Source organism: Malaclemys terrapin, chromosome 25 (assembly GCF_027887155.1).
Source record: "Malaclemys terrapin pileata isolate rMalTer1 chromosome 25, rMalTer1.hap1, whole genome shotgun sequence".
NCBI lineage: Eukaryota > Metazoa > Chordata > Testudines > Emydidae > Malaclemys > Malaclemys terrapin.
Genome location: NC_071529.1, coordinates 13,910,994 through 13,935,739, shown reverse-complemented (window position 1 = coordinate 13,935,739; position 24,746 = coordinate 13,910,994). Strand labels below are relative to the sequence as shown.

The window sequence follows — 24,746 nt, the reverse complement described above, 5'->3', positions numbered from 1 at the left end:
CGTGCTGGGCAGGAAGCGACATTCAGCTCCCTATGGGAGAAGCCCGGTTCAGCTCTCCAGGGGACAGGCTGCAGACATCCAGTCTTCGGCAACTATCTCCAGCTCCATAGGGGCGTGCACTGCATGATTGGGAATTTTAGATATTACTTGTATTGCAGTAGGGCCCAAAGGCCCCGTGAAGGATCGGGCCCCAGTGAGCTAGTTGGGATGTGCACATGTGACACTATCTTACATTGACGCAGGAATCTGTACTCAAATCTCTCGGGGACAGGTAGCAGCGGGGATGGGGAGCAGGAGGGAGCCCAGTGCCTGACGCCACGTTCCCGGTGCGCCCCCCACTGGCATTGCCTCCAGTGCAGGGGCTGGCTCAGAATCCATGCTTTAGAATAGCTCTGAGACCCTGGAGGGCTGGAGCCAGTGCTCTCTGGAGCCAATAGAAACACTCCTGTTGACTTTGGGCCAGTATTTTGCTAATCCAAGGGAGATGGATGGGGCTACAATTTGGCCTTGGGCAGCATAAGGGACCCTGGCTGGAAATCCTGGGACTCAAACCAGGGCGGAGAAGCAGCTGGTTTAGAATTTGTATTATTTATTCGTATTGTGGTAGCAACCATGGAGCTCCAGGTGTGGACCAAGACCCCAGCGCGCCAGGCGCTGTACAAACACAGAGCAAAAAGCCAGTCCCTGCCCCAAAGAGCCGACAGTCTAAGACCTGCCATTGCAAAGTGCTTGCTGATCCTCGGATGAAAGCTGCCATGGAAATGCAAACTATCAATGGTCAGTGACACCGTGCATGAGAGCAGAATGTGTTCCTGCCGTCTGACCGATCGGGGCAGCAGAAAGCACTTGTCCATTGCTGTTCGTATCACTAGCTAATCAAAAGGGATGTTTAAAAGGATGTGTTGGAATCAGTTGTAAAACGCAGAGTCTGATACACAGAGCTCTTTGCCTCTGAGAAGCGTGTACTCCACCCCCACCAGCACACAGCTCTGTCTGAGGGGACCGGTCCAGTCACTCGTTACATTTCCTGCAGAATAGGTGGGGGGCGCTCGAGGGCACAGCGCTGCTTTTGTGAAGGTCCTACATAAACTTTGGCTTTGGTCAGCTTGGGAGGAGGAAGGGTGAACAGGCTCGGCAGACGCAGGGAAAGTCAGTAACCCCTCCCTTGCCATCAGCGTTAGCATCCTGTGGCCAGATCCTGGTGGTGCTCTCTCGACTTCATCAGCACTGGGTCAGTCGACACCAGCTGAGGATCCGGAACATAGGGGCTGCCAGACTGGATCCGACCCCAGCGCCCTGGCCCGTGGCCCGTCTCCAGCAGGAAGGCATGAGAACCACACAGTGGGAAGTTAGACTCAAAGATTCCTCTATCCCTGGCCGGGCTATTTCAGGCCAGATCCATCCCGGGTGTAACTCTCTTGGAAGGAATGTGGCCCCTTAATAACCCTAGTGGCCACAAGCTATGCAGGGCACAGGTGCTGAGCATTCACCCAGCTCAGTCGAGCCAGTGGGAGCTGCAGCCGCTCCGCGTCCCCGACAATCAGAGACCGTTTCTATCTAGCAGCCGAATGTGAAGCAATCGGGTTTGCCATTTTTGTTAAGCCCCCGGGTTGTTCTCAGGGGTGCAGACTCTCCCCAGATCAGCCACTGAGGTCACAGTGCAAGTTGGAAGCGTGAGCGGGGCAGGGCCGGTCCCACGCTCTGCAATCCCACTTCCGGCTGCCAAGGTCACATTTGAGGACCTGCTTCCCAGTGCCAGGGGTTGCTGCAGTGGTTGTGGGTGGCTGTTTTTTCTGTGCTGAAAATGAATAGCCTAGGTCAGGACTGATTCTAGCAGCCCTGGAACATGGGTGCGGCAGGGAGGGAGAATCCCAGGCGTCTGCAGAGAGAACCTGACGTGCAGCTGTGCATGCCTGAAACTGGGCTCGAGCCACAGCTGGGGTGCAGGAGCTCCGGCCAGACTGTCCCTTCTGGGCTGGGAATGCAGGCAAGCGATGGTGCACCAGGCAGGGCTGAGGCACCAAGGCCCCTGTCACTTTTCAGTCCCCCTTGCAGGAGGCAGACAGGATCCGAAGTTCACCCCGGCATGCCCAGCCCGGGCTAGCCGAGGCACGGAGAGGTCGTCTGACTGGTTCAAGGTGACTCAGGGAAGGAGTGGTTTCCGCAGGATTCGGCAGTGGCCTCCCTGATCCCGGGCCGGATGAGCACATGACCTCTTCACCCCTTTGCCTGCACCTGTCAGGGCACTGAAGCCGATGACAAAGCACCCGTTCAACGGGCAGGCAGGCAGGACTGTTTTCCTGCACGCTCTGAGCCTCGATGGGTAAAGAAAAGCAGCCACGGGGCAAGTCAGGAGATACAAACTGCGTTGGGTATTTAGGATCCTTTCCTCCCAGCATCAAAGCAACCTCACATTGCTCATGCTTCAGTGTGGCCATATGTTTGTGAGTCATCATTGAATAAACAATAACATGGGAAGTGGGTCGGGGTTTGGGATTTCCATCTGCGATCGGGAGGAACCTGCAGCATTGGTGCCAGACACAGGCAAGCCCAAGGCAAGGAACGGTGGAGAAACTCCATATAAGCCCTGCTAGTTATTCTGAATGGCTCAGTTAAGGTGGGATTGCAGAGCAGGGCAATCTACCAGTGACCTTGGCTATCAACGGGTTCTGGGATGGTCCTTCAGGGGATCCTCAGAGCCACCCCTGGTTGGCCAGAATGCCATCAAAACATCTCGGCATCAGACAGAGAAGCGGCAGGGCAAGGGGATGGAACTGACTGTCTTTATATGGATCTAGCGATGTTTTAAGAACTGGTTAACATTTCTCATTCAAAAACATGTTTCTGACCAAAACGAGCCTTAAATATATATATATTTTCCTTGCAAGCTTTATTTCTTTCAAAAATTTTCAGGTTTTCAGCAAAAAAGCAGAAAAGTTTTTGCCCAAAAAAGTGAAAAAATCTCCCCCCTCGAATGTGTATTTTCTTGTACATTTCTTAGTGGAAAATAGCAGCATTTTCTGACCCATTTTACTGGCATTGGTTTGCTTTGGGATCTCTGGCTGAGTGAGGTATGGGGCAGATTTCAGAACAGAGGCTATGTGGGCAGGGGGCCTGCCCTAAGGGATGCCAGAGCAGGGGGCCTTTAGCTTTTAGCCCATACACTGCTCTAAGCCCTTGCCAAGTATGACACACCCTACAGCTTGAAGCGAGAGAAATAACTAACTCCTGGAGGAAGTCCCAACGAGACAGGTTTGCTACGCCCAAGAAGCACATCTCACAGATCGGCCTGGGAAATGTGTCTCCTGTCAACAGCCTTGGCAGCTTTCCCAGCCGGCCAGCACAGGTGCAATTGAGTTGAGGAAGAGTTCCCTGAAGTTTCTGCCCTTCCTGTAATGACTAGTTTTAAAGGCTCTTTGCTGGTGTCACGGGGTAATTTGCCTTTGTTTTGGCTGTGGACACATGTTGCTGGTTGCACATGATATGGCTGCTTGGAAGTCCATGAAAAAGATCTGGCTCCGGCTCTGATGATTTGGAACGGCTCTGCAGTACGTGATGAATACTGTGACCTACTTATCGGGGTGTTTGCTGCGTGTCTATACTGGATTAGATCAACAGGGCTACCTGGGAAAACAAGCAGGCAGGAAAAAGCAGGCTTAAGGAAACCAGCTCTCAGCAGGAACTTAAGACTGTTATTGGACAATGCTTGGAGCACTCTGGCTCTCTGGCCAGCAGGACGGGTTTGGGCAAGAAGGGCCACAGTCTAAGAACAGAAGAGCTGTGGGAGGGTTAAAAGGACCCAGGCAGCCACTGGGTGTCCAAAGAAGGAAGGTCTGCCTGTCTGCTGAGCTGTCAGTCAGGCCACTAGAGTGTCTGATGCTTTCAAATCCCCTTTTGTCAAAATGCTTTGTCCCTACTGCAAAAGGTGGGTTTACGGAGCTGTCTGGTCACCACGTTCGTCACTGGGCCCAGACTCCCAAAGAGAAGAACTGTGAATGCTGACCTCAGCTGGACCTGGGTTGATTCCCAGGGCACTGTAGCCTGGTCTAAGAGTGGGAGAACTGTGAAATTCCACCCAGGATAGGGAAAGATATGAGGGCTGAGGGGAGGGAGAGGGCGCGTTGGCACTCAGGGACACCAGAGAGTCCTGTCCTGTGATTCAGGAACCTACAGAAGGAGCAAATCAGAACCCTTCAAGGACTGTATCAATGACGAGTATTGTCCACAGCAGGTCCGTTTCATGAGCTAGACAATAAACAACTTGTTCTTCAGGTGCCAGCCCTTATTTCCCACCCACTGGCCTGTTGAAATGTGCCAAAGAACCACTGTTAATAACTGTTATCGCTACCTGACCTACATCTGCGCTGCCGCAGTGCTAGCCTGGCATTGCTATGTGGCCCTGCCTACCTCCCGCAGTGGTAGTACAGTACAGACAGCAGTGGGGAGAATGCAAAACTGGGGCGGGGGGAGGGGTCCCTGGTTTGAAAACGTCATGAGGAATCTGTCCCCTTTTCTTTTGCATTTCACCAGACCAGGCTGCTCAATGTCAAGTTGAGGCTCGATCTCATGTTGCTTGTAATTGTGCATTTAGTAAAACAGTGGAGGAAGGGGGGGGGGGTGTCCCCTAAACGACCTGAGTCCTTTTCCTTGCCGGGGCTATTTGGACAGGTGAGCTGGGATGGCCGGGGGGGCTGTGTGGACGAGGTAGGGGGATGTCACGGCGGCAATATTGTATTTTGCTCTTTCACGCCCCTACCCTTTGCCAGCCCAATTTTTTCCAGCCCGCTGGCGTTTTTGCAAGCGCAGGTCTGCCCCCTCACGTGAAGCCCTCACGTTTTGAAGTCGCAGCCTCTTGTAATCGCTCCCGGGAGGCAGCCGAAAGCGGAGTCACTCCCCAGGAATTCACATGCTCCCGCCGCACACGCTGCGGCAAGCCAGCGAGCGAGGGCACGGCCCCGGGAACTACAAGTCCCGTCAGCCACCGGGCTGGGCAAGCGCCCTGGCCGCCGGCTTCACGCGCCCGCCGCTCGCCGAAAGTGTGTCACTGGGGCACGAGGCTCTCCCCGGGAATCACATGGTGGATGCGCCGGAGCCGCGTGCTGGGGACTGCGCAGCCGCGCCGGGTGCCAGGCAAAGAGGCTGGAGCCGGAGCCCTGGCAGAGTAAAATATTGCCGAGGAGGGAGAGGCGGCGGCACGCAGCGCTCCCGTCCTGCCTGCGCCCCCAGACCAGCCGCAGCGCAAAGACCCAGCGCGGGCTTCCCCTGCGCCCGGGAGGGAGTTTCTGCACCAGCGCGCCCCTAAGGATGGCAGCTCCGGACTCCAACAACAACACAGGTACTTTGCCCTCCAGGCTGGCGTGTTCTCCCCCGGGCCCCGCGTGACCCCTCCGAAGTGGGGGTGATGCCCCTGGACCCCCCCCCTCTGCAGCGCGTGGGCACCCCGGGTCCCCCCACTCCTCTGCTCCGTCCTAGCCGGTGCGGTGTGCTGGGGGTGGGGACCCGCTCTGCCCGCCCCGCAGTGCGCTGGGGTCCCCCGGAGGTGGGGGGAGTTGGGGGAGCCCCCTCTGCACGCAGTTGTGGGGGTTCCCACGCTCCCTTGAGCTGCCCGAGTGGGAGGGGCTCGGTCTGAGCTCTCTGGGTGGAGCGGATTGGGGGGGCCCGCTGGGTGAGGAGGGGGTTTAGGGTTCGGTTTCCCAAGCTACTGAGGCTGTTTATGGGATGTGGACGGGGGGGGGGCAGGAGGGGGCCCCCGGCTCGGTCCCGGGGACCCCGGTCCCGGGTAGCAGCGCAGCGACCCGCGGCCTGGGACAAGGGTTAATCCGAGCAGGGAGCAGCTCCGGCTTCCTCGCTACTCTGGTGTTAGGGGAGACCCCCCATGCCCGGCTCCGGCCCGGGGAGTGCTGGCTGGGCTGAGGGGGGGGTCAGTGGGGTCACCCGTCGCCCCCACTTCGGAAGGAGTCAGGTGGCCGCTGCGGGCTCCACAGCCTCCACCAGCTCCCGTGACCCCCATGGAGGGGGGCGAGTTGCTCCCCACTTTTCCCTGGGGTGTCATCCCGGGCCCCCCCTTTGTCACCCCTGCCAGCGCTGCGGCCCCCGACCCCCCCTTGTCACCCCTGCCAGGGCTGCGGCCCCCGCCCCTCCCCCCGGGGCTCCCCCTGCCTCACGTGTCCCCCTCCCCGGCGCTGCCACGTGCGGACTTTGTTTTCCTCCCTTCCCCGCCCCGCCTCGCCCCCTCCCATTGGTCGCCTCCCCCGCAGGCCCCGCCCCGTGGGCTCCCGTGACGTCACACCAGGAAGACTGGCGCCGCGTCTCCCCGCCCTCTGAAAAGTAAAAGGAAGCAGCCGCGCGGGGCGGTGACGCCATCGCCGGGGCAACGAGCGGCGGCCAATAGCGCGGCGGGGGCGGAGCAAAGCGTGATGGGCAGGGGCTGGGGGCGGAGTAGCCACGTGCGGCCCGGACACGTGGAGCGGGGACGTGAGGCCGCCAGAGTCCGAGTCCGGGACCCCCAGCGGGCTGAGCCCGTCCCTAGCAGGACCGCCCCCTGCACCTGCCCCGTCAAGGCCGAGCCCCCCCGGCCCAGCCCCTCCCCCCAGCAGGACCCCCCCCCAGCACAGCCCCTGTCCCCCCAGCACAGCCCCCACCCCAGCAGGACCCCCCCCAGCACAGCCCCTGTCCCCCCAGCACAGCCCCCACCCCAGCAGGACCCCTGGCCTAGCCCCTGCCCCCCCCCAGGCTGAGCCCCCACCCCAGCAGGACCCCTGGCCTAGCCCCTGCCCCCCCCCAGGCTGAGCCCCCACCCCAGCAGGACCCCTGGCCTAGCCCCTGCCCCCCCCCCCCCAGGCTGAGCCCCCCTCCCCCCCAGTGGGACCCCCAGCCGAGTCCTTGGGATGTTGTGAAGGCCGGGGTTGAAATAAGAACTAGAGAAGTTAAGTTCCCGGGGGGACAGGTCCGTCAGTGGCTATTAGTCAGGGATGCAGCCCCATGCTCTGGGTGTCCCTAGCCGCTGACTGCCGGACGCTGGGACTGGACAACATGGGGTGGATCACTTGATGTTTGCCTGTTCTGTTCATTCTCTCTGAAGCACGTGGCGTTGGCCACAGTCGGCGGACAGGGCGCTGGGCTGGATGGACCATTGGTCTGACCCAGCCAATCCACAGGTCCCCCCCCTGCCACTGTAAGGCTACCCCTGGGGCCATGACCTGCCCTGGGGCCCCGTTGTGCCTCTCCCATCTCATGGGGTCTGTGGCCTGTCTGTTCCCCACACATCCCTCTCTCTTATCTGGCTCCCATCACTAGTCTCTGGGTGCCTCACACTCTTGGATGTAGTTACACTGGAGAGGGGGGGAGGGCGGATGACAGGGCTAGTTTCCCTAGCACAGGGATGGGATCTGGCACAGAGAGGTTAAGGGACTTGCCCAAGGTTACATATGAGTCTGGGAGAGCAGAGAATTGAACCTGTGTCTCTGAAGTGCCCTATAGCTAGGTTCCATGTGCTACCCCCAGACGAGTCTCCGGGAGGGAGTTTTGCTCCACAAGAAAGGGTTGAATAAAAGTTGGAGCGCAAAGTGGTTGCCCTGGACGATGAGCGTCTGACTAGGGGGCTCGCTGCCCAGCGTTACCTGCGGGCAGACTGGCTTCTGCGGGTGTGTGTACCAGCTGTGCCCTGCGGGGGGGGATGGAGGGGACGGACACATGGCCCTGTCCAAGAGCGTGTGTGATAATAGCGCTGGCCACGTGTGGAGGCGCTCCTGACTCATCTGCAGGAGGCTGGTGTCCTCAGCAGTCCTGCAGCCTGGGCGTGAGATTTCAGCGCTCACCATTCACACTCCCCGCCGCCCGTGTGCCTCCCACATGCCCCTTTGGACAGCTACCAGCCTCATCCGCAGAGCCCTTCCCGAGGCCAGAGGCAGCCTGGGGAGAGCTGGTTTTTGGGTGTGGTGAGGGAAGCGGTTGGGGTTTTGTGACCTACTTCCAGGGCTCTGTTTCCCAATCTGTTCTATTTAAAGACAAGGAAACAAATGCACCAAAGCTGACGCTGCAGCTTGAGAATGACTGGAGCGAGGGGAGGGATTGGCGGCTGGCGTAGCAGTCATTGCTCGTCCCTACACATACACGGCACCCTCTGGCTCAGCCGGGATTCCCCACCCCGCCCTGCTCCCTTGTTGAATTCAAAGCCTTCCCGATTACGCCTCCTTTTCAAAAAAGCCAAATGATTTGTAATGTTTCCACCGTGTCCCTCCTTTGACGCCAGCCAGTGCTGAGGAGTGTCAATGCCGTTCACGGGGGGCTCCGGTTTGCCTCCCGCGTTCTCTATTTATAGCTCTTGGTAGCTCTGTTCCCATTGGAAAAATCCTCGCAGGAGACATGGTCTCTCCCTTGATCCAGTGTCTCCTTCTCGTCCTCCCTGCCGAGAAGCAGCAAGGTGCAGAGATCAAGACTCAGCTGGGGGCGGAGTTTCTTTCCCCCTTGTGTTGCAGGGAGCAGGGCTGGCTGCGTTATCTCCTCAGTACTTGGCAGGATCCGTTTTCTCCCTAGGTTTGGGCCAGGCACCTTGGCTTTCATACCCGCTGACACCAGCTGAGGGGCAGATCCGGCTCGCTGGCTTTAAAACCCGCTGGCCTCACCTTGCGCTCTCGGGCTTTTAACGGCAGCTAAGTAAACGTTGCCCCGGTGAGCGTTTAGTGACTTAACCCCTGGCATTAGCCTCTCTCGTGCAGATGCCGCGTGTGTGGGTGGCTGTACGCCTTCCCGGGCGGGGGAGAGGAGAGTTTAAGGATCCTGGCTGCGTTCCTAGGGTCAGGAGCGGCAGTTCTTGGGCTGGAGGGATGAGCCCTGGTGCAGAAGCAGATCACACACGTGTGATCCTCCCTGCTTGTTTGTCGTCTGTTTTGCAATGATGATGGTGTTTTTGCAGGAGGCTTCCTGGTCTCCACAGTATTTGCGGCTTGGCAGACGCTGGGCGTGGAGTCCCACTGCCTTATCACTGTTGTTTTTCCTCTTACGTGGTTTGGGTTTTCCCCAGTACCCCCCGCCCCCAGTGCTGCTGGCTGTGACACCTGCTCCCATCCCTGCCTCCCAAGGCCCCCTTGGCCGAGCTCCTGGTGCCCAAGATCTGGTCCCTTGGCTGGCTGCCTGCCTGCCCCAGCGCTTCAAACCCTTCCCTTGTGTGGCTGGGGGCCTGGCTGAGCCTCCCCGCCCAGCCCGCAGATGTAGGTCAGTGGCAGCTGGAGCATTTCAGAGCTCCAAGGGGAAAGAAGCGGGGGAGAAAGGCGAGGAGGAAGCCATGACAGACGTGTGTAATTGCAAATCACCCGGCGGTGCCTACAAACCTGCCTGCCTGGAAGGGCCCAGAAAGGGTAGCCAGATCTTAGGGGGTGGGGGGATGGATGGACAGATGGACACACACAAACATACATACTCCATGCATATACAGACCCCCATGCATGCCCCACGTACCCCTCCTGCGCTCAGACACCCCCCCCCCCCCCCGTCCAGCCCCCTGCGCGCACCCACCAGCCGAAATGTCAAGGGCTGTTTTTCTAGGCGTGTTATTGACGGAGGCCTAGGAGGAGCATAACCCCGGAGGGGAGGGGCTGCATTTCCGGTGCTCCCCATCTCCCCTGGCTGCTCCCCCCACCCGCGCTGCCGCTGCCCTGCCTGTCCTTGGCGTGCCTGCTGCAATGCTGCGTTTTTCTACCTGTGCCGGCTCGGCTCGCTGCAGCCTCCGCAGTGCAGAGAGGGGGGCTGCAGCTAAGGGACTGGCAGGCTGAACCTGTGGGGGGGAGGCTTCCCAGCACAGAGACGGGTGGGGTCGAGAGAGCGTCTCCCCCGAGGATGCACCCGGGGGGGGAGGTAACACTAGACTAGCCAAGGCTTAGTAGAGCGCCCTGCAAGGCAACAGGTGCCCCCAGCAGCAGTCCTGCTGCTCTGTCTGTCATGGTGCTAACGGATTCCAGGTGCCCCCCTGTGACGAAGTGGGGGGTTTTCTCGTTTTCTGTGGAGTGTCCACTGTGCCCCTTGCCTGAGCGCTGTCGGGGCCTGTCTCAGCCACCCCTGGGCACCCTGGCAGGCTGGCTGCGAAATCCCCAGTCTCCTGGGAGGGAGGGCTGGCCCTGGGCGGGGGGGCGAGGCCAGCTGGGCTTTATCTGCCATTGGCTCGCTCCAGGGGCCAAATCCCGTGGCCTCGCCATGACTTTCTCCATGGGGGTGTGTGGGAGAGACAGGAGGGGTGTTATCGCTGGGGGGGAAGGCAGGCCCAGAGCAGGGGTAGCACAGACAGGGGTATAGAAATTTCACCCTCCCCTCGCTGTGCTGTGATTACCTGTCCCAGAGACCTGCCAAACTCATTTCACGCATGAGCCACCGCACAGCTGTCAGGTGGGAGCAGTGTTTGGTCACAGCTGCGCTGGATTGAAGCTGGTGCCCCCTAGATGGGAAAGGCCCCGTGTCCCTTTCCTCCGCCCGAGCCATCTCATTTGGGGAGGCCCCCCCCTGCACTTACCTCGAGGGGGCGGCGTTGCCCTGTTCTCAGCCTCTCTCTCTGTCTCCCCAGGCGGCGTGATCAGCTACATCGGCTCCAGCGGCTCCTCGCCCAGCCGCACGAGCCCCGTCTCCCTGTGCAGCGACAGCTCCAACGGCAGCTTCCAGTCCGGTTCGCAGGCCTTCCCCTCCTACTTTCCGCCCTCGCCCACCGGCTCCCTGACCCACGACTCGCGGCCCTACGGTGCTGGGCTGCAGGGCTCACGGGAGGATGGCTCCCCTTCCTCGTCGTCCTCCTCTTCGTACAGCTCCTCCGGGACCTCCCCCGGGGGCCTGCAGGTCGCCATGGACGACGGGAGGCGCGTCTCTCCTAGCAAGACCACCAGCAACATCACCAGTGAGTGATGGAGGTGGGGTGGCACCGGGCGTGGGGAGACCAGTGGGAAGGACTGGGAGTGGTGGGGATAGCTGTGGGTGGGCCCTGGGGTCCCTGTGGTGCCCTCCATCCCTGGCTGGAACTCGCAGTCTGCCCTTGCAGTGGGTGCTCTCTGGACCCCTGTCCTCCCCTGCTGGGGGTGCCGTGCCCACACGAGAGCGCCCCCGTCTGAGCAGCAGTGGGCACAACAGCTAGACCTGCCCCAGGGCAGCTGCCCGCCACGCAGGAAGGGCGACGTCCTGGCTGCCCCCGGGGGCTGGCTCCTGGGCAGGGCTGGGTGCTGCAGCTTCTCACCTGGGTGTCTCTTTCCCCTCCCAGAGCTGAACGGGATGGTTCTGCTTTGCAAAGTGTGTGGAGATGTCGCCTCAGGCTTCCACTATGGGGTCCATGCCTGCGAGGGCTGCAAGGTAAGGGGGCGGGACAGGGCAGGGCAGGGGGAGCTGTGGCGACATGGGGCTCCTGCAGAGCCAGGAGCGCTGCCGGGGGCTCCTGCTGTTCCAGCCCGAGTGGCTCAGTCTTGGGAGGGAGTGGGACCAGTGCCCTAGCACCTCGTTACTGTCTCACCCCCTGTCTGCCCCTCCAGCCAGCCAAGGGACTCGGGCCCCAGAGGAGGCCCAACTATTCCCAAGTGGCTAATGATTTCGGGGGCCCTGAAATGGCTGGGATTTCCCAATGCCGTCTGGCCTCTTTGGGAGCCTGACTGGAGATGCCTTAAAGTCACGAGCCACTTGTGAAAATGTCCACTGGCCTTTCACAGGGTTTATCGTTGGTTATTTCGATCCTCGAACTTCCGTCGCCTCCCTTCAAACTTGGCTTCATCTTCTCCTTCCCCTTCTCCCCCCTGTCCTCGGCGGGGCCCAGAAAACAGCCCGTGTGGGATGTTTAGGGCTTTCTCCCAGAACATTGGGGGTTTTTGGCACTGTTGGGGGAGAACGAGCCTGTCGTTGGCTCCTGCGTAACTCGCCAACAAGCGCGACTGGCCAGAAACGTTCACCGCTGGAGCATGCCAACGCTCGGCCCCAAATGATCATTGTTCTGGGGTCAGGATGATGATCGGGGGGGGGGGGGGATGGAATTGGTGGCGGCTCCTAGGGAATTCTCGGGCTCCGGCAACTGGGCAGCACTTGGCTTGTTTATAGTAAGCCTGGCACTGAAGGTAGCTTCAGTTGAAGGAAACAATTGTCTGGATTTTTTCCCTTGAGCTTTGTCATTTCTGCTGGCCGCAAACAATTCCTCAAATACAAACCCGGGTGGCAGGTCAGCGTGGAGGAGCATGTGGCCAGCCCACGGGGCAGAGCTCATCACCAGGGCGGGGCCTTGCAGCTCACAACGTTTTCTATCGTCCGCCTTCCGTGCTGTTTGCGATTGCCTGGCTCTGCCTCCCCCCGTCTCACCCTGTCTCTCTCTCTCTCTCTGTCTGTCTCAGGGTTTCTTCCGGCGCAGCATTCAGCAAAACATCCAGTACAAAAAGTGCCTGAAAAACGAGAACTGCTCCATCGTCCGGATCAACCGGAACCGGTGCCAGCAGTGCCGCTTCAAGAAATGTCTGTCGGTCGGCATGTCCCGGGACGGTGAGTTCCCACCTGGGGTGGGGGTGGGGGCAGGGCAGGCTCCCCCCGGCACTGGGGTGTCCTCCCCTCCCCCTTCCATAATGGCATGCCTGTAGCAGTGTCTGACTTCTACACACTGTTCAAATAACACATCTTCCACACCCCTTTATTTGTGGCGCCAAGAGGCTGCGGTCAGGGATCGGGGCCCTGCTGTGCCAGGTGCTGCACGTCCACGAAACCCCTGCTCCAAAGGGCCTGCGCTGTCAGCCGGGAGGTCCCTGTCGATTCCCCTGTTGTACTGGGCGTGTGGCTGTCCCCATGGACACTGAGTTGGGCCAGGGGCTGCGAGGGGGGGTGGCTTGGGGAGGGGAGATCAGCTTGCCCTGCTGCCGTGGGGTGCACGGTGGTCTGGAGGCGCCTGGGTCGCTCTGCGCAGCTGCGGAGGGTGGGGGGCATCTGCCGGTGTCTGGGCTCTCTGGGTCAGGCTCTGCTCTGCCCCCTGCTGGATGCTAATCTCCATCCCCCCGTTTCTGCAGCCGTGCGCTTCGGGCGCATCCCCAAGCGTGAGAAGCAGCGGATGCTGGCGGAGATGCAGAGTGCCATGAACAACATGGCCAACAACCAGCTGAGCGGGCAGTGCCCCCCGGAGGGCTCCCCGCTGGGGCACCCCCAGCCTGCCAACCCTCTGCCGTGCCATCAGCAGCTCCCCGGCTCCCCGCCACAGCAGCAGGCCTGCTTTTCCCAGTTCCCCCAGCAGCTGACGCCCCCCCGCTCCCCCAGCCCCACGGAGGCCATGGACGATGTCATCTCGCAGGTGACCAAGGCGCACAAGGAGATCTTCATCTACGCCCACGACAAGCTGGGCACGGCGCTGCCACTGCCGCGGCCCTGCGATAACAACGCCCTCAACTGGGAGAACCACCGCTGTGCCAACGGCTACCAGGGCAACAGCCTCTATCGCCACGACAACAACAACCTGCCCCACCCCGACGCCTCCCGCTTCCCCGCCTGGCAATCCAGCTCCCCCAACGCCTGCCACCAGAACAACATGAACAGCCACCGGCTCTGCCCCACCGGCTACCCCTCCTTGGCCCAGGAGGCCGAGACCCCGGCAGGCCAGGGCTGCCCGTGGCAAAGGGGCACTAAGGACATCCTGCTGGTGAGTGCCAGAGCCCCACGCGGGTATTTCCAGCTGGGACGCGGCCTCCCCAATGCCTCGGTATTTCTAGCCTCTAATCACTAGTAATCGTCTTGTCTCTGAGGCCAGAACATCAGAGCCGGTCCTGTCCCTGGCAGGGCAGAGCTGAGGTGGCCTTGGTGGGGGGCAGAAGGGGATGTGGCATTTAGGCCCCAGAGTCGTGGGTTTTTCTCTCTTTAAGAGGGAGAGGAGTTTTGCAGGGATTGGTTCCTGCTGGGTCCCAGTCACTGGGATCTGGTGCAGCCAGGGAGGCTGGGATCTGGGGCTGGGGTCTGGTGCAGTCAGGGAGGCTGGGGTCTGGTGCAGCCAGGGAGGCTGGGGCAGGGATCTGGTGCAGTGATGGAGGCTGGGATCTGGTGCGGTGGCCCCGGTACAGGGAATGAGGCTGTCTGGGGCTGGGAACCAGCCCTCTTGCTCCGTGTCTGAGGTCTCTCCCCGCCCCCCCACAGGCATGCCCCATGAACGCGCACCCGCACGGCAGGAGCGGCCACACCGTCCAGGAGATCTGGGAGGATTTCTCGCTGAGCTTCACGCCCGCTGTCCGGGAGGTAGTGGAGTTTGCCAAGCACATACCAGGCTTCAAGGACCTGTCGCAGCACGACCAAGTGGCCCTGCTCAAAGCCGGCACCTTTGAGGTAGGTCCGGGGCCTTCGCTTCTCCTGCCAGCTGCCCTTGCGACAGCGCTCCGTTCACAGGGGCCCCTCGGCGCCGCCAGCCCCCTCGGGGGTATTGTCCTGCGGTCGTTAGCAGTGGCTGGGCTGCAGGGGCGCAACTGGGGGGAGCCTGTTTCAAAGTAGCCCATGAAACCCCAGCCCTGGGGCCTCCCCCAAAGCCGGTTACTGGCCGAGAGCTGCTCGCTCCATCTCCCCCCCCCGAATCTCCTTAGGAGAGGGGGGCAGCCCCATTAGGCCTTCGTTCCCATGGCCACCCCTCTGGCCCCCCAGGAGGGCAGCGCTGCCTTGCTGGGTCTGTGCCATGCCCTTGGTTCCTGCCCCCTCCGCTGGCTGTTGGGAGCCCCGTGCCCGGCGGGGTGCCCGGACCAGGCCGTCACCGCTCTCGTCTCCCCCTTGCCAGGTGCTGATGGTGCGGTTCGCCCCCCTGTTCAACGTGAAGGAGCAGACGGTGATGTTCATGAGCCGCACGACGTACAGCCTGGGGGAGCTATGGGGGATGGGCATGGGCGACCTGCTCAGCTCCATGTTCGAGTTCAGCGAGAAGCTCGGCTCCCTGGAGCTCACCGAGGAGGAGCTGGGCCTCTTCACCGCTGTCGTGCTGGTCTCGGCAGGTGGGTCGCGAGCCCCCGGGCATCCACTGCCTGCTGCTGGGGGAGCAGGCTGGGGAGGGGGATCTGGAAGCAGAGATCTGAATGGAGCCAGGAGGCTGCGATCCCAGGCTGGGATCTGGTGCGGCAGGGGAGGCTGGGATCTGGTGCGATGGGGAGGCTGGGATCTGGTGCGGCGGGGGAGGCTGGGATCTGGTGCGATGGGGAGGCTGGGATCTGGTGCAGGGATCTGGTGCGGCAGGGGAGGCTGGGATCTGGTGCGATGGGGAGGCTGGGATCTGGTGCAGGGATCTGGTGTGGCGGGGGAGGCTGGGCCGTGGGCTGCTGGTGGTCTCTCCCCGGCTCACGGTGTGTTTTTCCCCCCCCCCGCTGGACAGACCGCTCCGGCATGGAGAACACGGCGTCAGTGGAGCAGCTGCAGGAGACCCTGATCCGTGCCCTGCGCGCGCTGATCCTCAAGAACCACCCCACAGAGACCTCGCGCTTCACCAAGCTGCTACTCAAGCTGCCCGACCTGCGCACGCTGAACAACATGCATTCGGAGAAGCTGCTGTCCTTCCGCATCGACGCCCAGTAGGGCTCCCCCCGCCCCGGGACCCTCCGCAGAGAAACCCACCGGACTCTCTTGCTGCTGCTGATTTAGCCAGGACAGAGTCCCCGGGATGGCCACCCCCTGTAAATAGTGATCTGTGTATATTGGAGTTGTTCTCTATTGCTGCTGCCCCCCGTGGAGGGCTGGAGCCCAGCTCTGTCTGAGCCACACGGGAAATAATATATTGAAACCAACGCCTTGGCCTGGACCGTCCCTTCCTGAGCGAGCCGGGCCCCCTGCTCCTGTCCTGGGCACCCCTGCCTGCTGCTCACTGCTAAAGGTGGGGGGGAGCTGGATGCCTGGTTCTGCTTTCCACGGGGAGAGGACAGGTGGGTGGCACGGCTCGTGTGGGGGGAGCCCCCGGGGGCTCTAGCCGCAGCTGGGAGGGCCGGTGGCCAGAGCAGAGTGGAGCAGGAGCTGGGACTCCTGGGCTCTGTTCCCAGCTGTGCCCCCAAACCTGCTGGGCGCCCTTGGGCCAGTCGGTTGCCGAGCTGGGGAGTTCCCTGGGGAACCGGGCCCAGCAGCGACTCCAGCCTAGTGACGGTCTCGGCTTCAGCACCTTGAGCCCAGGGCATGTGGCTGGCTGCTGCAGAGCGCCCGAGCCACCAGTCCTGTCTCCCAGGGCATGGGGCTTACTGGCTGCGGGGGCAGGTTATCCTGCCTATGCCTCCCCCCCCCCCATGGTAGCCCCGGACCCAACTCACGGCACATGCTGGAGAGGACTCTGGATCCAGCCTGGGCCCTGGTTTCCTCAGGTGCAAGTGGTTGATCCCTGGGGGGCGGTGCAGAGTCATGGAGGGAGGGGGTCTGGCTGTGCCTTCGGGGGTCTGTGCATCCATCCCTGCTTCCGTGGCCAAAGGCAGAGCCACAGTCACTGGTGGGTGTGTGTGTGTGCGCGTATATTGGGCTGGCCTAGGACCAAAGCATTGTTCTAAATGCGCAGATGTGCCCCTGCCTCCCATATGCCCTGCCCGCCCCAGCAGCCCAGGCCCGTTCTGCCAGGTGCCGGCTGCCCCCCCGCTTCGTTACCACCACACGCCCCATAGCACCAGGCTAGAACCGGGCTTCCCCCACCCAGGCCCCAATTTGGCTCAGGTATCCCCTGGGGGGGCAATGCCCCACTGCCCTGCCCCCCAGCTCTCACCCCAAATTCTGCAGCCTCCTGCAGTGACGGGGTGCCCACCCCTGCCCTCCCAGCTGGACCCAGAAATCAGAGGCCAGCGGGGCGGTGGGGGTGGGGTTGGTTGTTTTTCATCATATATTTATTACATAAATATATAGTAAAATAGACCAGCAACAATTACCATAAAAATATCTTTCTTTAAAATCCTGACCAAAAACACAAAGGGTTTAAAATCGCACGTCACAGACACTGTGATTGTCATGTACAGCAGCAGCTCTCTGCCGCCCGGCCCCCTCCCTCGTGGGGCACGGGGGAGGGGAAGGAGGGTGGTCTCACCTCCCCGCCCCCCCAATGCACCGAGACCCAAACATCGACATACATTCAGTAACTCCTGCCACTGCCCTTCCACACTGCCGCAGCCGCGGGAGCCACAATGCATAGTACATGGGGTGGGGGGGAGGCCCCCCCAATGACTGGACACAACAGGGAAGGACCCCCACCCCCAAGCGAGCTCACGGTCTCTAGAGATGGGCTGGATTTGAAGCTGCTCCCCTCCCATTCCCCTGCTGCGCGATGGGAGGGGGGGCGGGGGGGAGGTACCAGGTCCAGAAGCTAGGAGGTATGTGCTTGGTGACCAAATACTGAGGGGGGGAGGGGATGTGGGAACACGGGGGGGGGGGCATAGGTTGCCTCTGGCATTAAATAGGGTCCCCCTCTGGGGGTCAGCCCCCCTGCCCCTGAGCAGAGGTGTCATACTACAGTCTGCCCAATGGGGGAGCTGGGCTGGGGGGCCCCTGGGAGCAGAGACGGGGGGAGATAGCGACACTGGACGTGTAACTGCAACGGGGACCAACAGATATGACACAGAGCCACCCTGGAGGGAGCAGCTGGACATGGCCACGGCCAGCAGGGGGCATGGACCCCACCCACAAAGCTGGGGTGTAACGCAAGGGTGGGGCCCCATTGTGGACGTGGGTGTGTGGGTGTGTGCCTGGTGTGTGTGTGTGCGCGCGTAGGCGGCTGGCACTGAACCCGTCCCCCAGGAGTGAAGTCGCGGGCCCCACTACTGGGGGTGTTTTACACAAGACAAGCGTCCTCCCCCGGCTCCCTCAGCAACACCATTGCAACCCTGCCCCCCCAGCATCTCTGAGCCCCGAATGCCTGAGGCCCCCTCCCAGCAATGGGGGGAGGGGGGTTTGGCCTGGAGGCCCGCCCGGAGAATGGATTTGTCTGAAGGCTCCTGCAGACTCTCTGCCCCTTTGAAATGGTGGGAAGAGGGGAGATTGCAGGGGTAGGGGTGGTTTTAGCTGGTGTACCCCCCAGGCTGAGCCCCTGCCCCTGGCTGGCCGGGGGGGGCTGGGGCACAACTCCTGCCGGGGGAAGCATGGGGGCAGTGCGCTGCCGGCATAACCAGGGGAGGGGGGGACCTGGGAGATGGTCATGGATCTTCCTCTTTGCACTCCCAAGGAGCTTCACCGACTGAGCCGTGGGGCTGGGAGTCTCAGCGGGGGCACAGGGAGATGGAGGTGTCGCACAAACACTACAGCACGCAGCACCCACTGCTGCGTACCCGGACCTGCTCACACCCTAGCCCCCAAGGAGAGCGACGCTGGCTGGCCAAGGCCCAGCGGTACGGCCTTTGCCAAGGGGAGTAGGCCGTGGCGGGTGGCTGAGTGGTGGAGGGGCTGGGGCAGCCGTGATGAGAAGAGAAATGGCACTGGGCAGCAAGCGTGTCAGGTGATCGGTCAGATGCATGTGCAATCAGACACACATGTCCAGAGCTGGGCACACACATGCACTCATGCTTGCACACACGGAGACTCACAGACGCAAGTGTATTTGCACAAATAAATGGGCACACGTGCAAACAGACATGCACACCACACATGCAAACACACGTGTGTACACACACACACACACACACACACATCCTTTGCAATGGGGACCAGGCCAGCAGCCCAGCCCTTCCACCACCATGAGCTGGACCATGTCAAGGCCCTGCCCTGTGCCCCCCTCAGGGTCTGGGCGATATTTCCCTGAGCAGTGGGGACCCCGGCTCCCCCCGTCCCCTGCCCCCGAGGCCTTCGGCACCACCTCCGCCAGGGTCAGGCCTCAGAACCGGGCCAGAACTGTGCAACCTGCTTTGCTCATGGGCACAGGGTGCCCCAGTCCTGTGCCAGGCTAGCAGGGGTGGGGGAAGGGGCCGGCTGAGGGGGTCTCATACCAGGGGGAGGGGCAGGGTGGGCCAAATTTAGAGCCTTCCTCAACAGCCACCCATGGGCAGCCAGGCCCCTCCAGCTCTGCGCATTAGTGTTTGGGCATCAGGCTTGGCTGAAGGCCCTGCGAGCTGGCACAGCCCCCAGCCAGGGACCTGGTCACATTGCAGACACACCCGGATCCCCCTCCCCTCCCCGCCCTCAGAGACCAAAACAACCGGCAGGACTGGGGGGCAGGGGAGGCTGAAGGTTCCTGATGCCCCCCCGCCCCAAACCCTATTTCCTAGACAAGCTGCTCAGCAGAGCTGAGGTAAGCAGGGCAGTGTGTTTCCTCAGGGTGGGGACTTCACAGTTTTCCTAGGAGCTTAAGACATTTTGCACCAACAGTGCAAGGAGACGAGGTCCCCCCCCCCCCCCAATCAGCAGCCCCGCTGTCACTGAACTGACGTGCCTGATGCTGGAGCAGCCGCTCGCTCCAGAGCAGGGAAGGGGCATGGGGCGGCACCCTCCCTGGGCTGTGTGTGATGGGGGACGGACAACGGGATGGGGGGACAGTTGCTAGCTGAGCTGCCCCCCCACACCCACTCATAAGCATGACCCAAGCCCCCCACAGCGTTCCTACCATCAGTGCTGGGGAACAATCAGGGCTCCCTGATTACAGCTTTAACCGGGGGGGAGGAGGGGAGCCTGGGAGGGGCAGGAGAGCTTGCAGGAGTCTCAGCTTCTCCATGGGTTTATAGGGAGGCCCCAGAATCAGAACCACCTCCCCCCACACTGGGGGTTTGGATCAGAACCAGCCTTTCACCCGGGGTTTGCAGAAATCAAAACCAGCCCCGATTTGATCCATTTTTAGCCCCCTTCCTCCGGCACAGACCAGGAACAGGTGAAGATGCTGTGCCCGTCACCAGCCTTGTGCCAGCCGCTCGGTGCCAAGCCGGAGCGCTGACAGGTGGGGAAGAGACTGCCGGGTTCTGAAGCCAATTGCCAGCCCCCAGCATTCAAACAGGCGCTGTTTGATTAACTCATCCAATTTGGGTCCCTTTTCCTTGCCCTCCAAGCTGCACTCGCTTCCTGGTTTCTAGCCTTTCTCGGCAACCACGAGAGAGAAAAATCTTTTTTTTTTTTAAATGAAAGCTGAAGTTTCCCCCAACCCCATGACTCCGGGAGCTGGGGCTTTACAAAAAGCATCAACCAGTGGGAGGAGAGCTGGCATGCTAAGTAATGGGCCGAGACGCTGCTGCTCACAGCACCCCGGGGAAGGTGGGACTGATTACAGAAAGCCAGAGTATCTGCCGGGGAAACGTACTCCTTCCTATATTTACAGAATGGGCCACGGCTCCAAGCAGGCGGCACCCACGCCTGGGCCCAGGTTTTCCACGGAGCCCGCGACGCTGGGTGCGTGTTGGGTGCTGAGATTGTTTGAAAACCTGGGCCCTTTGTGGGGGCCCGGGCCCGGGCCCTCGCGTCTCCATCTCTCCCAAACACAGGTGGCTCTGGGAATATACTGCAACAGGCGAGGCTAATACCAAAGGGGGCTCCAAAAACCTGTCTCCCCCCCACCAGAATCAATTCCTTCCCTGGCTGCCGCCGGCTCCGGCACCCTGGTCACAACGCTAACGGGGCAGCTCCTCGGCCTACGCCCACCAAGTCCGGAGTCACGGCGGTGGCTGGGCTCCTGTCCAGCCCACCAAGCACTATCGGACCAAACCAACCAACAACAAAAGGTTTGTGTGTTTGTTTGTTTTTTTTTAAAATAACCCGTAAAAAGATTTTTTAATTAAAAAAATTTATATATATAATTATATATATATATATATATATATATATTAGCTTAAATCGGAGCGGCGTTAACCCTGCGGTGGCTCTCCTCACCCGGACCTGAACCTTAAACGGTACATTCAGAATAAGCCGATCCCCCACCCCCCATCCCCGTTGGCCTCTCGACTGAGGTAAGAAAACGAAAATTCACGCCCTAAACCGGGTAAGAAAAAGCTTAAAAACGAACTCCCTCCACTGGATACTGATATAGATGGATAGATACAAAGACAAGGCGCAAATCATCGGCCGGGGCTTTGCTGACAGACAGCTAGGGAAACGGGGGGTGGGGGTGGGGGGTGGCATGTGTGTGGGGGTGTCCAAGCGTGGCTGACTACCAGTAAGTGCCCCCTACAGGCAGGGGTGAGTGAGTGCAGCTTCTCCGCACAAGGAGTGAAATTGAAAAGTCCAGAAAGGCTGATGCCCATTGGGCCTTAGATCTGCCCCCTGGCGATTTAAATTCCTTTACGATTGTTATTTCCCCCCCACCCCCAAAGGAAAGAAAAGGAAAAAGCAGCGGAGCAGAGACGGAAGAGCCAGGCGGGTCGCAGCCCACGGGGCTGGCTAAGTGCAGAGGGACAGGGAGCTCCCTGCTACAAGCGCCGCGTCGCTCTCGGCTGAGGCTCAGTTCTGCTGGTTCAGCTTTAAGGATGGGTCGTGCCGGCGTGCCCCTGTGGCTGCTGCCGGGCTGCAGGGGTGGGCAATGCCATTGTCTAGTCCCCAAACGGCGCCGCCGTGAACTCGCCCGCGCTGGGGAAGCCGCGTCGGACAACGCGGGGTTAAACACGCGGGCCTGGCCAAGCCGGGATCGGAGACGCGTGGGTGGCACCCCGGGGCTGAGCCGAAACACGCCCGCCGCTCGGGTGTGACGTGTCTCCTGGGCCTCGTGCTTTCCCAGAGCGGGTGGGCCCCGGGCTGGGGCCGTGAGGGGGACGGTGGGCGAGGGGGATCCCCGGGCACAGCAGGGAGCGTGCACACCCCACCCTGGTGACCACGGGGCTCTGGCTGTTGGAGGAATCGGGGCGGGGGCTGGGAGAGAGATCAGGGCAGGTAGACAAACCTAAAGCGACCAACGCAGCTGCCCCGGCTTGGCCTGTCCCTAGCTTCCCCACACGCCTAGGAAGGGCAAACGCCTCAGCTCGGACTCCCGGCCCCTGTGCCCAATAAGTGCCATTTTCCAGGGCTCCCCAATCCCTCCTCCCCCCGCGCACCCCTGCCTCACGGAGAATCAAGGCTTTGAGGTGGTGAGGCGAGCTAGGCACTGGGACGGCATAGCTGGGGGACAGGGTAGCGCATGCTGCAGGCCAATACAGGGCAGACTACTGACGGCGTTAGTGCAGTGAGCGGTGGCAGGGAGGGGGCCGTCCTGTGGAAAGCGCGTGCCCATTAAAAGTGTGGGCCCGATGGGAAGCGGCGTGGGTGGGGCTCAGCGCACGGTCCTCCCTGGCCCCTTGCTGAGTGAGAGGTTCTCCTAGGGGCATGTTACCAGAGATGATGGGCAGATGGTCCCTGCCCTGGGGGTATCAGAGACAGACAGGCCACTGGAGGGGCAGGGGCAGGGACCTGGGCAGGGGGAGTTGGTCAGAAAATAGGCAGCTTCCCCAAAGAAAATTACGACTTTTTGGCAAAATATTGAAAACCGAAATATTTCCATTCAAAATGGCACCGCGCTGCCTGGTGGGAGTTGTAGTTCAGATGTCTCATGCCCCCATTCTCCTCTAGGGGTTGGTTTCTTAGGCTGGACTCCATCTCCCATGATGCCCCAGTGACTTTTCTTGGGCAGGAGGTGCCCCATGGGAGCCTCTGGCCTGGTTCATCATGGGAGATGGATTCCAACCAGAGTCCATCCCATAGAGATGAATGGGAGCTCAAGGCCCCCAAACCACAACTCCCAGGAGGCACGGCGGCACCATTTTGAATTCAGCTCTTTCGGTTTTCTGGTGTTTGTTCCGTCAACGAAGCATCAAAACTTTCCGCAGGGAGCAGACTCTGCATGGAAAACCAAATTGTCCCGCGAGAGCCAGTTTAGAGCCAATGTTTTCGACCAGCTCTTATCTTCCCCCTCGCCCCCTCCCAGCACAGCCCCCAACCCCTGCGGGCTGGAGCCTCTCTCCCTTGCCCACCGCTGCCTCGCCTTCGGGAAAGTGTCAGAACTACGGCCCTCAGCAGGCGCCTGCACTGGGGGAGAGGCGGGTGTGCTGGGAGGATTGGGGTGTCAGGACAGACCTGCCCGCCCCATCCAGCCTAAGAGGTAGATGGGCCGAAGTGGCGGGTTCTTGTGGGGGGGGGGGAGGCGGGGAGAGGGCAAGGGACCTGACAGCCCAACCTCGGAGCCCCGATTCTCCAGTGTAGCAGGGAGCTGACGTTCTCTGCTGGTCCAATCCTGCAACCCTGGCACGGGGTTCAGCTGGCACCCTGGCTTCGCGCCCTGTAGTTCGATGGGAAATCGAGGCACCCCTGGGAATCTAACCAGCGACTTCCCGCTGGAGTTTTGTCTTTTAATAAAAAAAGTGCATTTGTCGTTCACGCTCGGCTCCATGGCCCGAACCCCCCCCCCCCCAACCTCACCCCCTCTCCCTGCGCCCGGGTTCTCCCCTCTAATAATTTAATAGCTTTTCTCTTCTCAAAGTGCAGTTAGTTAATATTTTAGCCTCTCAGGGAGGGAATAAATGCTAAAAAGAACAAAAACAAAATCACCTAAGGAAATAATAAAGGAAACAAACGCTCTGACGTCTGGGACTGTCCTGTGCAAACAAACAAAATTCATAAAGTCCGTGGAACGAGAGAGGTTTATTTGGGGGGAGCCGTGAGGTGCCAGCTGAGCCTAGTGCCAGGGAGGTGATGGGACGGAGAACTCTCTGAGTGGGGGGGTTCTTCCTGCAGTTGGGTTGAAATCCGGGCTATGTATCCACCCCCCCAGCACCCCCATAACTGAGCGGTTCAGAGGAAAGGAGATCCAGGTTCCACTTATCCTCCCCTGCTACTCCAAATCCAACTCCTCCGCACCCCCCAAAAAAGCTCATGTTTTGTGTGGTTTTTGAAAAGTTTTGCCCCTCCCCCCCACCCCGACAGCAGCCCCGCCCCCACGGTCCCACCCCCTCCGCGGGGGTGGTGGTGGTGGTGTCGGCGCTGCCGGGTGACACCCACGCGCAATATTTAGAAAAACAAACCAAAACGAAAAAGAACCAAGTAAAACGTGTCCAGGAGGGGCTGGGGGCGGGGCTCTCGTTCGAGTCCTGGCCCCGCCCCTCACTCCCCTCCCCTCCCCCCGCCCTAGACTTCCTGATCCTCAAAGACCTCGAGGAAGAGGGGTGGGAACAGCTCGGTGGGGCACTCCACCTTCATGTGCAGGAAGCGGCTGGCGTGGCAGGCACCGATCATGCGCAGGTCGGTCACCTTCATCAGCAGCTTGGGCCAGAAGTGGGGAATGTTGTGTTTGCGATAGTTGATGTAGTGTTCGAACGCCAGCAGGTAGGTCTCCTGGCACTTCTCGATCTTCTCCACCCGCAGCAGCCCGGTGCGGTCTGCGGGGGGGACGGGCGGGCGTCAGGGGGGGATGGGGGCAACGCAGCCTCCGCCCGAGGGGCTAGCCCCACGGCTGCCCTCCGTGCCTATCGCTAGCTCTCCGCCCCCTCCATCCAACCCCCACCGTATCCCGCCCCTTCTACCCACCCCCTCCCACCCCGCCTATCGCTGGCTATCCGCCCCCCTCCATCCAACCCCTGCCACATCCTGCCCCGCCCATCGCTAGCTATCCGCCCCCTCCATCCAACCGCCCCCTCCATCCAACCTCCCCACCTCTTCCCCTGTGCTCCTCCAACCCCCCCCAACAACTCCCCCACCCTACCTACCCATCCAAACCCATCGCTCTCCCTTTCTGGCTATTCAGTCCCATCATTACCCATGTACCCCTCCACCCCATAAATACTCCTTTATCCGTTCATCTCCACAACTACCTGCTACCTACCCCTCCCTCCCCCCCCACTTCTCTCTGCCCCCATCTAGCCCAACACCTGGCCCCACCACGACCCCTCCGTCTCCAGTTCTCTCTGATA

General features: G+C 60.9%; 2 protein-coding genes across 3 annotated transcripts in view; one reads left to right on the top strand and one right to left on the bottom strand.

Annotated features, from left to right (window-relative positions):
- The first annotated feature begins 4,906 nt into the window (after nucleotides 1–4,906).
- Nucleotides 4,907–15,731, top strand: NR1D1 (nuclear receptor subfamily 1 group D member 1). The gene is given in 9 exon segments (XM_054014689.1): nucleotides 4,907–5,288; nucleotides 5,291–5,335; nucleotides 10,553–10,876; nucleotides 11,234–11,322; nucleotides 12,342–12,486; nucleotides 13,002–13,624; nucleotides 14,113–14,298; nucleotides 14,738–14,948; nucleotides 15,323–15,731. Coding segments are annotated over 9 exon segments (2,205 nt in total). The 3' UTR covers nucleotides 15,523–15,731.
- Nucleotides 15,732–23,763: 8,032 nt separating this feature from the next.
- The window catches only part of THRA (thyroid hormone receptor alpha), a 40,086-nt gene continuing 39,103 nt past the window's right edge, over nucleotides 23,764–24,746 (bottom strand). For both annotated transcript variants that reach the window (XM_054014691.1, XM_054014690.1), the window contains one exon: nucleotides 23,764–24,215. In XM_054014691.1, coding sequence (XP_053870666.1) covers nucleotides 23,965–24,215 — 251 coding nt within the window. In that variant the 3' untranslated portion in view covers nucleotides 23,764–23,964. The remainder of the gene's footprint in view (nucleotides 24,216–24,746) is intronic.